Source organism: Carcharhinus amblyrhynchos, chromosome 14, assembly GCF_965287045.1.
Source record: "Carcharhinus amblyrhynchos chromosome 14, sCarAmb.v2.hapA, whole genome shotgun sequence".
NCBI lineage: Eukaryota > Metazoa > Chordata > Chondrichthyes > Carcharhiniformes > Carcharhinidae > Carcharhinus > Carcharhinus amblyrhynchos.
Window position 1 is genome coordinate 5,540,460 of NC_137337.1, and position 18,099 is coordinate 5,558,558.

Below are 18,099 nucleotides of genomic sequence, written 5' to 3' on the forward strand. Positions count from 1 at the left end.
AGAGGAAAACAGATTTTTGTAAAGTAAGGCTGGAGGGACTGATGTACCTCAGCTGCAGAAGCTTTGACAAAGGGTCATCTGGACCCGAAACGTCAGCTTTTTTCTCTCCTTACACATGCTGCCAGACATGCTGAAATTTTCCAGCATTTTCTCTTTTGGATTAAGCCCCAGAGGACTTGATGCATTGCCAGTCGCTCTGCAACCTAAAGTAGATTCCCATTTCCTTCACCAGAGTCTGACAGATCGGTTGCAACTTTATTTTTACACCTGACCGGGTGTTTAAATGTCTTGAGTGCTTGCTGGGCGTTGTTGCACCCGCTCTCATGATTTTCTTACTCGCTGAGTTTAAATTAAAATTTCGCCCGTGCTTTCTGGGCTTGGGAAGCTGTGTTTGCACGGACAATCAGACATGAGTTAATACAAAGTGATCCGGATTTACTTGTTCAGCACAAGTTGGTCCCGATTGAAAGAGCGCGGAGTATTTGGCCCTGTACCTGCAGACACCCCGGAGGTGGTCACAGCCCGCAGAAGCACAGTTCGGATCAAGTTTCTGGCAGAGGCCGGCGGCACAGACTTCAGGAAGCGAGCACTCAGCATGACTGAGTCCTGGCAGCAACAGAGAATACACGGTGCATTCAAAGAAAGGAGAGATTCAACGCTATTGACATTAAAATAAGTTACAAATAAACGATCACATTGCTCTCAACTCCAATATCAACCCTAGTTCCTGTTTACAGGCTCTGGAATTCACACTGAATTTTAACCCTCCCTCATTTCATGCGGACCTAATCTTTTTTCCGTTGACAGGAAGTTGTGTTCCAGTTTAACCACTCCAGATACATGTGTCAAAGTTGTATTTTGTTGATATGTATTGTAACTCTCTCTGCAATTGTCCTATTGTGTTTGAATTTTACAATAGAGATGCAATGTTTCTCTGCTCCCTAAATTCAATTTCTCTCTGAGGGGTTGGTGGCGGCCTGCTGGGTATCATTACCCAAGCTGGAGGCCTCTCCAACGCAGCCGGGGTGGTCACAAAGAAGGTAGGCGAAACGATGCCAGGAAATGTACATCAGGGATCTCCTGGATGACTGGAAGCAGCAGCTCAGGGAAGGAATTCCCTCAACCCCTCAGCACTGTAGTTCAGGAGGGTCGGGAACCCTAATTCGCTTTGATTCATATCCCGCTCTGAACTCATCCTTCATCCCAGAATTTCAAAACTGTGGAGTCCCTCACTTTCCCCAGTCTTCCCTTGGTGAATCTCTGGAATTCTCTGCCCGTTGAAGTGGTGGAGGCTGCCTCGCTAAATATTTTTAAGACGCGGGTTGATGGGTTTTTGATAAGAGAGGGGATTAAGGGTTATGGGGAGAGGGCGGGAAAGTGGAACTGAGCCACGACAGATCAGCCATGATCTTATTGAATGGCGGGGCAGGCTCGAAGGGCTAGATGGCCTACTCCTGCTCCTATTTCTTATGTTCTTTTCTCCTATAGAACCTTGACTGCCATTCCAAGGGCAACTAGGGATGGGCATCAAATGCTGGCCAGCCAGCAACGCCCATGTCCCATGAATTAAAAAAAGTACTTTCTCAAACCACCACCCCTTCTTGTTTTTGCCCTTCCGCAGGTTTTTGACCGAAAGATGTCCTGAATTTAAGACTTTGGTTTTTCATCCAAAAACACACAAACCTTCTGAAAACCTTTCCAGCTGACTTAGACTATACTGTACCTCATGGCACGTCAACGGATCCAGATTCCCATCTTCCATTATTAAAGGAAAATGCCTTTCATGAGAAGGCAGCGACACTATTCAGACCTCTCAATTTAGTCCAGACAGATCAAATTTAAGTTCAAACCAGATTAGCGAAATGATGACTCAGTCACTATTACATGGTTCCAATTTAGCAAACTGTCTAATGTTTAATGCCTGTCCACCAATAATTGATGAAATGAAGGAGTCAGCTTAGAGTTTTTAAAAATGTTTTCACTGGATGTGCGATTCATTGGCAGGACCAGTAATTATTACCCATCCCTAACATTTAATTTTCGCTTTACTCCATTCTTAAAGACACAAGGCCAATGCTCAGAATGGAGCTGGGCAAACCCAAATCCATTTTGCCTACGCCAAAAGCCAAATTCAGAAACAAATTGAATCCAATTCAAGGTCCCCACAATACAGACAAACAAGAGCCAAGCTGACAAGATGAGGCATTGCACCCCACCCTGGGCTTAATCTGACATAGAGACTGATAGATTTCTAGACAGTATTCACTTAATTGTGCTAAAATTCTTAAGCGCCTGCCTTGTCTGGGTCAGGTTGGGGAAGAGTGAGGGTCGAGTCAGTTGTGGGGTTGTTCATGTGAGGTAGGATCGGGAGGGGAGTGGAGGATGGGTCATGTTGTCGACAGTCGAATCAGTGGGGGTGTGAAGGATGTGAGGACACTGGGGAAGGAGTTGGGGGCAGTGGTGTAGCGGTATTTGTCTCTTGACTAGTAATCCAAAGACCCAGGGCAATGTTGTGAGGACTTGAGTTTGAATCCCACCATGGCAGATGGTGGAATTTAAACTCAATACAAATCTGGAATTAAAAGTGTACTGATGACTGTTGATTATTGTAAAAACCTATCTGGTTCACTAATGTCCTTGATGGAATCTGCCATTCCTACCCAGTCTGGCCTACATGTGACTCCAGACCCACTGTAATGTGGTTGACTCTTAACTGCCTCTGAAATGGACTAGCGAGCCACTCAGTTCAAGAGCATTTAGGGGTGGGGAATAAATGCTGGCCCAGCTAGCAACACCTACATTCTATGAATGAATTTTTAAAAAGGTTGCAACTTGGGACAGGTTGGGGATCGGGCAGCTCAAATCTGGGGGCAGCTGGAGGTCAAGGTGGACGGAGCAGGTTGGTGGGATTGTCAAGAAGGGTTTGGTGCGTGGGGGATAGCATTGGGACGGGTTAAGGGAGGGTAGGGAATGACTGGAGGAGGGGTGCTTATTTGGGGGACGGAGTTGATCCTGGGAAGTCAGGGATGTGGGGGAAATTGATTGAGGTAGAAGATGAGCCATGATCTAGTTGACTGGCTGTCATACTGTGTTTGAGACATCCAATGGCCTCCTCCTCCTTCTGTATTCCTATTGCTGGCTCACATGTGAAGAAAGGTTACTCAAATGACATACCTGAGGGTGGAAGCAATAACAAAGTGTGAATCATCCCCTCAGAAGAGGTTAAGTCGGGTCAGCTTAATCACCAGTTTAATAAAAGATGCTGAGAATAAGGCCAAGAGGATTTTACCTGTCACGTCAGTGAATGAGTCATGAGTGAATAAAACTACACTGATCCTTTCTGTCAGAAATTGAGAGAACTGAATCAGTGATAGTCCTGTGGATAGCAGTCTCGTCTGAGTCACAAGGTTGTGAGATTAAGCCCCATTCCAGAGACTTGAATGTAAAATGTCGGCCGACACTCCTTGTGTAGTACTGAGGGGGTGCAACATTGTTTGATATGACTTCCTTTGGAAGAGATGCAAATTGAGTCCCCTTTCTGCCTCTCAAGTAGATGTAAATGATACAATGGGGCTATTTTGAAGAAGCGCAGGCAAGTTATCCCTGGTGACTTTCCCAGTATTCCCTTATCTGGTATCAGTAAAATAGATGACCTGAGTATTATCTCATTGCTGTCTGTGAGAGCTCACTGTGTCACTCTGCTTCCTCATTACAACAATGAGATGGTTTCAAACTACTTCATTGGGGGTAAAAGGCTTTGGGAACAATCTGCTATTGTGAAATGTGCTGTCTCAATCTATTTTCTATTTCCATAACATTAAATTTCTTTGCCCCTATATCATCCTTATTCCCAGCTGACCAGCATTTTCACAGTCCCCATATTCCAGATAAGTTATCAATCTATCAGCACGCATTCTGCTCCTATATCTGAACTATCTCAGTTGTCTCTCTATCTTTCATTCACTAGTATTTTGCTCAGCCCTTGTTTCCTTTGTACCGTGTTGCCAACAAGGCTCTGTTGCCTGGAAGTGCTCAGTCTATGTTTCTGATGAGACATTGTAAAGTAAAGTTTATTTATTAGTCACAAGTAAGGCTTACATTAACACTGCAGTGAAGTTACTGTGAAATTCCCCAAGTCACCACAGTCCGGCAGCTGTTCGGGTCAATGCACCTAACCAGCATTTCTTTCAGAGTGTGGAGGAAACTGGAGAACCCAGTGGAAACCCACACAGACACAGGGAGAACATGCAAACTCCTCACAGAAAGTGACCCAAGCTGAGGATTGAACCTGGGTCCCTGGCGCTGTGAAGCAACAGTGCTAACCACTATGCCATTGTGTCACCTTGAAGGAGAGAATTTGAGATATTTGGGTTGAGGAAACTGAAGGTGGACCACCTGCAGTAAAACAATTAAAGCTGCAGATGCTGAAGAAGCCAGAATCAAGGTGTGCAGATATGTTGGAGAGCTGTGGGAGTGGAGGACATTACAGACATTGGGGAGAGGCCACAGAGAGTTTTAAAAGGAATGAAAATTTTGAACTCAAGTTATTGCTTGACAAGGAGCCAATGTAGGTTGGTGAGCACAGGAGCAATCAGGGAAAGAGACTCACTGCGAGTTAAGAGATAGCCAACAAGAGATATGGATGAGTTCAAGTATATGGAGGGTGGAATGTGGGATACCAGCCAGGAGTGTGTTAGAATAGTCAAGTTGAAATTTCTGTTCATCTTGAACAAGATGTCAAGATAAGGAATCACTTAAAACAGATTGCTGCTTGATAAGAGCTGTTTTGGTGCTGTGCGAATAGTGGATGTCTGTTTGGAGCAATTCAAAGTGATTTGGCAAAGATGAAAAGAGATTTGGGACTGACAACATGTTCCAAGAGGAAGGGGCAATTGGATGGGAGGGTAGGTAAAAGTGGGGTCAAGGGTTGTTTTGTGTAATGATACTGTGTGTTTAAGAAGGAGCACTGTGTGCAGTTTTGGTCGCCACACTTACGCAAGGATATTTTGGCCTTGGAGGGAGTGCAGAGGAGGTTTACTAGGCTGATACCGAAGTTGAGGGGGTTGAGCTATGAGGAGAGGCTGAATAAACTAGGCTTGTACTCGTTAGAGTTTAGAAGAATGAGGGGAGATCTCATTGAGACATATAAGATGATGAATGGGATGGATAGGATAGGGGTGGACAGACTCTTCCCACTCAGAAAGGACAGTAGGACTAGGGGGCACAGCCTCAAGATAAAGGGGGGGCAGTTTAGAACAGAGTTCAGGAGGAACTTCTTCACTCAAAGAGTGGTGAATCTCTGGAATTCTCTGCCCGTTGAAGTGGTGGAGGCTGCCTCGCTAAATATTTTTAAGACGCGGGTTGATGGGTTTTTGATAAGCGAGGGGATTAAGGGTTATGGGGAGAGGGCGGGAATGTGGAACTGAGCCACGACAGATCAGCCATGATCTTATTGAATGGCGGGGCAGGCTCGAAGAGCTAGATGGCCTACTCCTGCTCCTATTTCTTATGTTCTTATGTTATGTTCTTATGAAATGTATTTATATCATATTTCTTGTAAGGGATATGTTTAAATTTCAGCTTTGTTTTATACGGTGCTAATTTGTCTGGGCACCAGGTAGCCCACATGCTGAGAAGGCAGGCTAATGATTGATTGTAGCTCGGGTTGTGTCTGTTTTAATCTGAGTTAATGCATATTTGTTTATTTGGTTTTTCCCCTGGGTTTGAGAGTAGGGCTTTGATTAGGTTGATTGATAGACATAGTCATATGCATAGTAGCTTAATTGCAGTGTTAATGTAAGCCTTACTTGTGACTAATAAATAAACTTTAATTTAATATGCTGAAGGGGAGGAGCTAAGCTTACAGGGTAAATAGGCAGTTATTGTCAGGTTCTGAAAGAAGCAAGAGGTGTGTCTCTCTCTCTGAAAGCTGCTGTTTGGGATCTGTTAGGGGACATAATCTCTCTCTCTTTCCAGAGGTATTCTGGAGGCTCAAGGACTGGCAGCCAAGTGTAAGCATGTAAGCCTACGTGTTTCTAACTGATTTTGAAGAGGAGTTTAAGTCAATAAAAGGAATTTTGCTTGAACTGGAGCTAACAGAGATAGGTTAGCAGTTAAGAATTGTACGTTCTCTTGTTTAAGTATTTCAATTGATAAAAATTAAGCTAATTCATTCATTATAGTTAAATGAAGTTTTTGGTAAAAACTTCCTAGTGTGTCAATTGAATCACACCTGAGTGAAACACCTTATCCTCATAATAATGCCAAAACAGAAGAACTGGTGGGGTCAAGTCAGGCTTCATAACATACTTTGGAGTTTCTGATCTGGTATGTTAACTTTTTTTTAGCTGAGATTTATGGCATGGATTTAAAGAAGGAACCACACCTGGAGAGGGAGAGAACCATTTGCTATATCAGCTGACACAGAAATCAGTGAGGGAAGTTGGCCAATCAGCAGTTTACTGGAAAGAGAACCATGGGAATAGGAGGTCGGTCTCATTGACCAGATGAGCTCACACTCTTGCTCATACTGACATACCTGAAGAGATCATTCTTGATTGAAATGTTAGTCTGTTTTTCTCTCTAGAGATGCTGCCAGATTAGCTGAGCATTGTTTTTATTTGAAATCTCACTATTTTGCTTATACTTTCTTGCCCAGTTAAATGCATGAATGGCTCTCAGGCTTGCAGGCGAGACGCCCAGCTGCTCTGCCTCCATAAACACTGTGGCACTTGTACACACATGCTTAAACGCACAGGCACACTGACTTAAGCACACATTTGCACACTAATAAATACAGACATACATATATATATATATACACATATATACACACTTACCACAGGAGACACAAATGTGATTCCAAGGCGAAGATGCCCCCTATCCCATTTCTGAAGGTGGCAGTCATTTTCCCTTCAACTGAGGGATGGAAAATTGGCAGAATTTTGGGAGACTTCTGTCTTTTTTGGTTGTGACAAAGATAGGATGGGGGAGGGGATGTGGCGGCACGTTGGCACAGTGGTTAGCACTGCTGCCTCAGGAACCCGGGTTCGATTCCCGGCTAGGGTCATGTCTGTGTGGAGTTTGCATGTTTTCCCCATGTCTGTGTGAGTTTCCTCCGGGTGCTCCGGTTTCCTCCCATAGTCCAAAAGACATGCTGATTACATGCACCAGCCATGCTAAATTCTCCCACAGTCTACCTGAACAGGCGCCAGAGTGTGGCGATTTTTACAGTAACTTCATTGCAGCATTAATGTAAGCCCACTTGTGACACTAATAAATAAACTTTTACTTAGCTGTAAACTCTGATTGAAGAAATCAGTTATCATTCATCTTCAATCTTTGGAAATTATGCTGTAACTAATCTTGCCCATCTTCTATGTTAACCAATTCTTACCTGTTGTGGTTTTACAGAAAAATATTGCATTTCTTTTTTATTAATATTCATCCTCAGGGTGTGAGCATTACTGGCAAGGACTGCATTTATTGCTCATCCACTTGCTATCCTTAAATGTAATTTTCAGGCTTTAACTATTTTTGTACTTTAGCTAGTCTCAATCTTTCTGCTGCCAGGCAAGTCTTAAAACAGCCTGCAGGGGATGCTCACAAACCTCTCAATGCAAGGAAGCTCTCTAAAATACTCAAATTGAAATGCTTTCGTAGCCACAGGGATTTCCTATTTCTGGGTAGTTGTTTATTTTTGTTTGTATAACAGTTGCTGAGTCATTGCAGAACATCCTGTAAGACAACCACCTATTTTAATGTGGAAAATATCTTCTGTTTTTCTACCAAAATCTGTTTAGTTACTTCTACATCGTAAATAAGTTCATTGCTTGGAATTTGATGAGTTTTTCTCTAAGTGTCCAGTTAGCGGGAAACGGGAGAGTTCCTGATCCATTTTTTGGGTGTGTTTTCACTCCCACTCCAATGCACTCAGTCCTTGAAAATATGGGCTAGATCATTTCTAACCACTAGTAGCAGTGGGAGGCGCTTAACTCGCCAAACAGCCAGCAGCTCAGATCAGAGCCACAAACTACGCAGGTGCAGAAAAAGCACAAAAAAAGCTTTTCTGACAGAAATCCCTCAGACCAGATGCAGCCTTCCCTTCTCCACCACCCCCTCCTCAACTGACATCAGGAAGCTCTCTCCATCCTTTAGCCCTTCCCCACTCCATCTGGGACTCCCTTGCACATGGCCCTCATCACCCCCTGGTCCCGATTGTTGAGTGACATGATCCTCTCTCTCCCCTGCCCCTGATCATCACAGAGGCACATTTCCCCCATCCTCTTCCATCACCACACCTGCAAGTGCTGACTTGGCTTCCCCTCCATGACAACAAGGCAAACCTCATTAAACTCGCTGGAATGCACAAACTTGACCTGCCCAAACTGCCTGCAGCTGATCTGTTCTAACAAGGGAAAGCTCCATAGGAACCCTAAGGATGGACAGACAGGTAGGCAGTGGAGGAGGAAATGGCCTCAAGGAAGACAGCCCCCAGATTTTCAGATGCTGATCATGCCCCATGACCTGTGATGCCCTTGGTGGTCATCGTCTGGGGGTCCTGGACTTGAGAGTCCTAGCTAGCTCCCAGGTGTCAGGGACATATCCATGACATCCTCTTCACCCTGCTGCCCCCGAGATTGAGACTAGCTAAAGTACAAAAATATTTAAAGCCTAAAAGATATGCCAGGTTGATGGAGAAAGTGGAGGCACGGCAGGACACCCTCTTCCCCCCAGCAGGACACTGCCCCGTGGAAGGAATGGAAATGCAGCCTGGGAGGCAGTGGCAGCATGTATTAATGCCAGAGCACTAGCTAGGACTGGAAAACAGTGCCACAAGAAACTGAATGATCTAATCCGGGCAGCAAGGATGAGTGTTTAACCTCATTTAGCATCTTCCCCTTAAATGACCCCCAAATCCCCAACCCTAGCACCCTGCATGCTTCCAGCTCCTGACCTCCAGGCACCGCCCTCTTCTCCCCAAGAGCATCACAACCATTGCTCCTCCACCTCCATTGTACATTCTGGGGAGACACCAAGATGTAGTAGTAGGCCACAAAGTTAAGAAGCTGTAGTGGCACTAAGATGGCATGGATGAAGGACCCTGGTCTTAGATGTAAATTTCTTGTTGGGCAATGACACCTTCTGCCACTGTGACAAAGGTAAAGCTTATTGACCTGTCTGCAGCCTTTGCCATGCTGGATCACATGATCCTCCTCCACCATTTCTCCACTGTCATTCAGCTGGGTGCGACTGCTCTTGCCTAGTTCCATTCTTAAGTGTTTAATCATAGACAGAGCAATGGCTTCTATTTACACTCTTGCACTGTTCCCTTGGGTGTCTCCCAAGAATTTACCCTTGGTTACCTCCTTTTTCTCATCTACGTATTTCCCTTTGTCCACAATATCCAAAAGACCAGCATCAGTTTTCACATGTATATCGATGATACCCAACTCTAACTCATCACTACCTCCCTCAACTCTGCAACTGTTGCAAAATTGTCAGGCTGCTTATCTGTGATCCAGTACTGAATGGACAGAAATTTCCTACAATTAAATATTGGGAAGACTGAAGCCATTGTTACAGTATCCACTCCAAACTCAGTTCTTGAGCCACAGTCTCCATGCCTTTCTCTGGATACTGACTAAGACTGGATCAGATTGTTCACAACATTGGTGTTGTATTGAAATGAGTTTTGACATATATCGGTGCCAGTATTAAGAGTGCCCATTTTTACTTCCATAATATTGCCTGACTTTACCCCTGCCTCTGCTCATTTGCTGCTGAAGTCCTTGTTCATGTGTTTTCTTTAGCTGAACTATTCTAATTATTTTCCCTGCAAACTTCACGTCATCCAACCTTTGCCATCATGTACCCTTATATCAAATCTCTCCTGAGCTTGCTGACCTACATTGGCTTCCAGTCAATGCCTTGATTTTAAAATTTTTATCTTTGTAGTCAAATCTTTCTCTGGTTTTATCTTTCTCTATCTCTATAATCCCCTCTAGCTCCACACACTCCAAAATATCTCCACTCATCTAATTCTGCCCTTTGAGGAGCTCTGAGGATAGCAGTATTTCAAGAGGGCAGCTCTTAAACATCTTCTCAAGGACAGTTAGGATTGTAAAATAAATGCTAGCCTTGCCAGCAATCCCCATATCCATTGAAGAATACATTTTTAAAAAACTGCTCCAGTTCCCTGAGATCTGGAATTCCCTACCTGATTCTCTCCCTCTTCTCATTTCTTTAAAACACTCTTTAAAACCCACCTCAGTGATCAAGCTTTTGGCCAACTGGCTAACTCACATAGCAAAGTGTTTAATTTTGCTTTGTAACACTCCTGTGAAGCACCTTGGGATGTTTATTATGTTCAAGATATGACATAATTAAAATTGTTGTTGTAAGGGATATCAAGAAAAGGCAAGTTAACGAAACTGAAGTATTGATCAGCATGACTCAACTAAATGGCAGGGGTTGCATGGTCTCCTCCTGTTCTTATAGCTATTGGAATGGATTTTCATACTCAATGGTGGCAAAAAATGAGTTTACGCCCCACTGTAGGACTTGAGCACATAATCTAGGTTGACAATACAGTGCTGTACTGAATGAGTGCTGCACTGTTAGAGGTGCTATCATTCAGATGATGTGTGAAATCAAGACCAAAACCAGATGGCAATCAAACCATTATTCAAATGGAAGCAGAAGAATTCACCTTGATACATGACCAACACTTATCTCACATCCAACACTAAAAGCACAGGGTATCTGGGCCCTCACTGCGTGAAAGCTGTCTATCATATTTGCCTACTTAACAACAATGGCCGGAATTTCAGTGGCACACCGACCCCGATTCCGGGGATGGGCTAGGCTTGGAGAACATTTGGCCTCAAGTGGGATCATGCCTTGGGCGTACGAATAAAATTTTTCCCAATGATTACACTTCAAATGTTATTCATTGGCTGTGACACATGAGATTTCCTGAGTATAGTATAGTGGCATTATAACCTCATTATCATATTAACTAAGTGGATTACAGAGTTCCTGAATTATTGTCATTTAAGATGTTCCCTTCTGATAAATGCAATGTCTGTGGGGAAAGCGTAACACATCATTGGGTCAGAAGATTTGGCTGCAATTCCCACATTAGAGTTTAAGCTCATAATCTGGGTAGACACTTCACTGCAACATTGAGGGTGTCCTGCTTTGCAGGAAGCATCATCCTTAAACATTGTAATGCATGAATTGCTACAGGAACATGGACAACAATATGGAACAATAACTACAGTGAGTAAAGAGTTTGGTTGCATTCATTAGATATTTTCTTATAAGTTTTTTCCACAAACAAGACTTTGGCTAGCCTCAGTTGGAATACAGTGCTCAGTGTTGATCTCCTCAAGTGATAGGTGAAATAAAAATATTACAGTTATTTGGAAAGTGCTCAGGTGCTATATGAATGCAAGAATTATTCATTTTTATAAAGAAAACAATTTATTTAAAAGTTATTCATTCATAGGATGCGGGCATCACTGTCTGGGCTAGCATTTATTGCCCATCACTAAATGTCATTGAGAAGAGAGTGATAAGCTGCCTTCTAGACAGCAGCCCATGTATAGGTATACCTATAGTACTGTTAGGTGTTTAATTGAATACTGTTCATTTGCCCAGGTGAGTGCACCTTCAATAATACTCAACACCGTCCAGGACAAAGCAGATTGCTTGACTGGCACCTCATTTGTCATCTTCGATATTTATTTCCATCACCAGCCTGGTACAGGGAGACTCAGTGAAGAAAACGGCATTGAATGTCAAGGGGAGATGGTTACATTCTCTTTGAGTTTTACCCACCGATAGTGAAAGAATAGTGATACGGTTCCAAGTGAGGAAGGTGTGGGGCTTGGAGAGGAATTTGCAGGTGATGGAGTTCCTACAGATTTGTTGTCCCTGTCCCTCTAGGTGGTAGAAGTCACACATTTAGGAGATGCTGTCAAAAGAACTTTGGTGAGTTGTTGCAGTACATTGTGTAGGTGTACTACTCCCACTGTACCAGGCTGGTGATGGAAATAAATATCAAAGATGACAAATGAGGTGCCAGTCAAGCAATCTGCTTTGTCCTGGACGGTGTTGAGTATTGTTGAAGGTGCACTCACCTGGGCAAATGAACAGTATTCAGTTAAACTCCTATATGAGCCTGGTAGACAACTGACAGGCTTTGGGATGTCAAGAAGTAAATTACTCATTACAGAATTCTTAGCCTCTAGCCTGCACTTGTAATAACAGTTTTGTACAAGGCTGGTCCAGTTCAGTCTTTGGTTAATGGTGAGATCTCCTATCATCTCAAATATTAATAGGGAGACTCAGTGAAGAAAATGCCATTGAATGTCAAGGGGAGATGGTTACGTTCTCTTTTGTTGGAGACGGTCATTGTCTGGCACTTTGCACTTGTGTGGTGCAAATACTAATTTCTACTTGTCAGCTCAAACCTAAGTATCGTCCAGGTCTTGTTGCATATGTGAAGAACCTCACACTGCCTTCACTGTCAAGCCTCATCAGGAACTTAAAAGTTTCAATGAAATCACCTCTCCTTTTCTGAATACCAGATATTATAGGTCCATTTTGCTCAGTCTTTCATCATAGGACAATTCTCTCATCCCAGGAAACATCTAGTGAATCTTATCTGTACTACTTCCTATGTACGGTAAGAACATCCTTCTTTACATATCATAGGATCCCTACAGTGCAGAAGGAGGCCATTCAGCACATCAGGTCTGCACCCAGGTCCATGTATTTACCCTGCTAATCCCTCTGACACTAAGGGTCAATTTAGCATGGCGAGTTGACCTAACCCACACATCTTTGGAATGTGGGAGGAGAGCAGAGCATCTGGAGAACCCAGAGAAACAAATGCAGACATGGGGAGAATACACAAACTCCACACAGACAGTCACCCAAAGCTGGAATTGAACCTAGTTGATTCCTTAGCATACTGGTGTATAAAAAAAAACAATCACACACTCCGGGAATTCATCTGCCATACTATTATTGCCAATTTGGTTTGTCCAATTTGCACGTAGATTAAAGTCACCCATGAGTACTATACACCCTTGTTACATACTTGAATTTCCTGTTTAATGCCTTCCGCCAGCTTACTACTGCTGTTTGGAGGCCAATAGACATTTCCCATTAATGTTTTCCAACCATTGTTGCTTCTTAACTCCACCCACACTGATTCCACATCTAGATTTTCTGATTCAATATCCTGTCTCATTATTGCACTGATTTCATCCTTAAATAACACCATCCCAACTCCTTTTTCTTTTTGTCTGCCCTTCTTCAATATTGAATACCCTTGGATATTCAGTTCCTATTGCCATCAGTTGATCTGTTCTCCCTGGAGATAGGAGGCTTAATAGTGGCAAGTGCAAGGGAATGTACCAAATACAGAAGAAAATAAAACAAAGAAGGAACCGATACTCCTATGAAGAAATGCAAGAAATGACTCAGAAGTAACTTCAACCTTACATTTTTGTGCCTATATGGTTAATGATTACAAAGAGGCCTAAAGCCACAAGTATGAATCAGAACAAGAAAACTTGAATCTTAGAAGTCACTGTAATAATTTTACTTGGTTACTTCAAGTCACACAAAGGGTTGATATATAAAAAAAAATTATACTTAAGGCGCTCCTGGTTAAAAGCAGTAGTGTAATGCACCGCCAAGATTAAAAATACTCAGAAAGAAGATGGGATAAATTAAGAGATAGTGTTTATGTGAGGTCTAATAAGTGTGTTGTTGTCTGAGGTAGGGTGACCAAAACAATTGACAGGAGAGACAATATTCTAAATGCATGCTCCCAAAGTGAAGCAGCCTACACCTGAAACTCAATGGTATACTTTCCATGATTTTCCAACCATTGGGATTAATAAACATTCCTGACAACACAGGGGGTTAATGATATTCACAAGTGAAACTAATCTGTATAACACATTGGTTTATGTTCCTGCTTCACCAGAGGACTTCTTTGTTTCTTCTTAGTTATTGCAGAATGAATTGGTCATAAAAACCAAGCCAAACCAATATGATGAAGAGGATTTTCACACAGTGAACTGTTCTGTTCTGGAATGCACTCCATGATAGAGCCATGGAAACAGATTCAATAGTGACTTTCAAAAGACAATTGCATAAATACTTCAAGGAGAAGAAATTGTAAGGACATGGGAAGATAGCACAGCAGTGACATCAATTACCTAGCTCTACTAAGAGCAAGCATAAGCACAATGAGCCAAATGGCCTCCTGTAGTACCATATTCATGATGCAGCAAGCTTGACAGCGTGTAAATCAGAGTTCATGCTATTTAAATACGTCAATGTCCTTGGCAGCCTGTGGAACCAGCCTACAATGAGCTAAAGTGGCATTGTGCTGGTATGAGATTGTAAACTATTCATTCTGTTCATGAGTTTAAGATAAATGTATCTTCGCAAGTAAGGAAGGTGACACGAATTATTCAGCCTTGCTTGTGATGGTCTGAAACAATCAGCCAGATGAAGTGTGGATGGTCTGGACACTACTGGTTAGGGATGCATGTCCAAGAAATGGCAGAATGTCAATTCTAAATTAATACAATAAGGATATACTGAGGTGCCTCGTGTAATGAAATTAGGGGAAAAACTACAATTGCCTCCCCCATCCCCTCCTTTAACAGTCATACAACAATAGGTAAAGATATCCAATCAAATAGTATTTCCCATGTCCACTGGACATGCCCCTGTCTACATCAACAGGAATGAAGTGGAAATGGTTGAGAGCTTCATGTTTCTAGGTGTTCGGATCTCCAACAACCTATCCTGGTCCTTTCATGCCGACTCTATAGTTAAGAAAGCCCACTAATGCCTCTACTTTCTCAGGAGACTAAGGAAATTCAGTACATCCACTACGACTCTCACCAACTTTTATAGATACACCATAGGAAGGATCTTTTCTGGTTGTATCACAGCTTGGAATGGCTCCTGCTCTGCCCAAGACAGCATAAAACTACAAAGGGAATTTATTGGAGTTCTATGAGGATGTGTCTAGGGCGGTGGATAGAGGAGAGCCGGTGGATGTGGTCTTCCTGGGTTTTCAGAAGGCATTTGACAAGGTGCCTCACAAGAGGTTATTGCAGAAGGTCAGGGGGCATGGAGTTGGGGGTAGGGTGTTAGCGTGGATAGAGGATTGGCTGTCAAATAGGAGGCAGAGAGTGGGGGTCAATGGGTGCTATTTGGATTGGCGGTTGGTGACTTGTGGAGTGCCCCAGGGGTCGGTGCTAGGGCCTCAGCTATTCACCATTTATATAGATGATCTGGAGGAGGGAACCGAGTGTATGGTGTCGAAATTTGCTGATGACACCAAGATTGGTGGAACGGCAAATTGTGCGGAGGGTGTGGAGAGTCTGCAGAAGGATCTAGATAGGCTGGGCGAATGGGCCAGGAACTGGCAAATGGAATTTAATGTTGGCAAATGTGAGGTTGTCCACTTTGGTAGGAATAATGGTAGGAAGGACTATTACTTACGTGGCGAAAAACTGCAGCACGTGACGGTGCAGAGGGACCTCGGGGTCCCTGTGCATGAGTCGCAAAAACCCAGCCTGCAGGTGCAGCAGGTGGTCAGGAAGGCAAATGGGATGTTGGCCTTCATAGCGAGGGGGATTGAATATAAAAGTAGGGAGGTCTTGCTGCAGCTGTACAGGGCACTGGTGAGGCAGCAGCTGGAGTACTGTGTGCAGTTTTGGTCACCGCACTTACGCAAGGATACTTTGGCCTTGGAAGGAGTGCAGAGGAGGTTTACTAGGCTGATTCCGGAGTTGAGGGGGTTGAACTATGAGGAGAGGCTGAATAAACTAGGCTTGTACTTGTTAGTTTAGAAGAATGAGGGGAGATCTCATTGAGACGTATAAGATGTTGAATGGGATGGATAGGATAGAGGTGGAGAGGCTCTTCCCGCTCAGAAAGGACAGTAGGACTAGAGGGCACAGCCTCAGGATAAAGGGGATGCGGTTTAGAACGGAGTTGAGGAGGAACTTCTTCACTCAAAGGGTGGTGAATCTCTGGAATTCTCTGCCCGTTGAAGTGGTGGAGGCTGCCTCGCTCAATATTTTTAAGACGCGGGTTGATAGGTTTTTGATAGGCAAGGGGATTATGGGTTATGGGGAGAGGGCGGGAATGTGGAATTGAGCCACGACAGATCAGCCATGATCTTATTGAATGGCGGGGCAGGCTCGAGGGGCTAGATGGCCTACTCCTGCTCCTATTTCTTATGTTCTTATGTTATGTTATGAACACGTCACTCAAACCAGCCTCCCATACTTTGACTTTGTCTACACTTCTTGCTGTCTCGGAAGTAAAGTAATCATAATCAAGGATCCCACACACCCTGGACATTATCCCTTCCACCTTTTTCTATTGGGAAAAAGATACAAAAGTCTGAGGTCATGTACCAACTGGCAAGAACAGCTTCTTCCCTGCTGCCACTAGACTTTTGAATGGACCTTCCTTATATAAAGTTGAGCTTTCTCTCCATCCTAGCTTTGACTGTGACACTATATTGTGCACCCTCTCCTTTCCTTTTCCCCTATGTTCTCTATGAACAGTATTCTTTGGCTGTACAGCGCACAAGAAACAATATTCTTCACTGGCTGCCAATACATATGACAACAATTAATCAAAACACATCATTACACTTTCCATCCCCTGAGGTGTTGAGGAAAGCCTTCAGTGGTGGACACTCATAAAAGGGTCTGAAAGCAAAGCAATATTCCATTCTCCGCTTTGCATTCTCCCACTATGGGCTGTGTAATAATGTGGCTCTGCAGTGGGGGATATAGAAACCCCTGCTTTCTGAGACTATTACAACAAAGTAGATTAGTTTAACATAGGGACCACAGTGTATCTTACACATAAAAGGTATCACTATGTGCCTAACTTATATGCCACAAAGGTATTATCTGTATAAGCACATATATAATCATTTTTGAACAACTATTGTAGATTTAAACTGTATTTTTGTATTTTCTTGTGAGCTTTGGCCAATAAACAGTTTACCCCTCGGCATAACAGGAGATACATTTAAGCAGATAGACCGCATTCTTTTGAAATAAAGAAGTATAGAGTATATCAACAGCAGGCTAGGCAGCTACAGTACCAAGGTTTTTGAAATGAATAGAAGGATTCAGCTTTTAGCTGAAATAAATAGCTGCAATATAACTCTACTGATAAGGGAGCAGGAAAACAGACAGGGAAGATGACTCCCTTATTGTTGTCAGAACTGTAGCTGTTAGGAACAACCCTGGGATCTACCAGATTTGCATCGGTGAAGTTATCAGGCAACAAGGGGAAAGAGTCTATGGTTTCAGTTGACCAATGAATTCTTAATTTTGCCACTCAGTAAAGTGCTGTTGTAAGTGAAGTAATAAAGTGTTTTAATGTAATTGGACCATCCAGTTTGGATGACAGGTGGGTGGGAAGATCAAATCTTCAGAAATGTATATCTGTTGTGCTCATGTGCTGTAATGTCAGAGAGAGACTATAATCCTCTGACCATCTCTCTCCCAATACATATTGGTTAAATAAAACATCTTTAACTGCATACTGTCTTTCGCAAGTCTGCCTTTGCTGTGATCAGCTGAATACAAGACACTCTGTGGGGATATCCTGAGAAATTCCCCTTACAGGCTCAATCTAGCAACCATTCAATCTTTTTTGACTAAGTATTCTGTTGGTCATTTTAAATAAACTCCCTTATAAAGAATGATCCTGGCTTTCAGTTAGGGAAAGGTTGCACTATTTGATGCTTCAGAGGCTTTCAGATCATAATCAGCAATATATTTTGGAAAAGCAAGACTATTTTATGGCACTTTTTCCATTGGAATTTAGTCATCTGTGTTTTCCCTCCAGGTCTGAGTTTTAAACACAGATAATGTTTTGCCTCAATAATCATGGGAGTAGAGAGAGGTAATTTGACTGGGGGCAAGCCTATGGGGGAGGTTGTGAATAAATGTAGACTTTATATGTCACTGGGTCAAATTCTGCAACTCCCTTTCTATCAGCATTGTGGGAGTACATTTGACA

At 43.1% G+C, this 18,099-nt stretch overlaps 1 protein-coding gene across 2 annotated transcripts in view; it reads right to left on the minus strand.

The window, feature by feature from the left end:
- Positions 1-18,099, minus strand: part of dglucy (D-glutamate cyclase) — a 59,286-nt gene that overhangs the window by 30,741 nt on the left and 10,446 nt on the right. The window contains exons 1-2 of one of the 2 annotated variants that reach the window (XM_080202201.1): positions 1,724-1,847; positions 495-606 (exon numbers count right to left, since the gene is read on the minus strand). In XM_080202201.1, the coding sequence (XP_080058327.1) occupies positions 495-606; positions 1,724-1,762 (151 nt within the window). In that variant the 5' untranslated portion in view covers positions 1,763-1,847. Of the gene's footprint in view, positions 1-494; positions 607-1,723; positions 1,848-18,099 lie in introns of those variants that run through there. The other variant, XM_080202202.1, reaches the window with a different exon arrangement.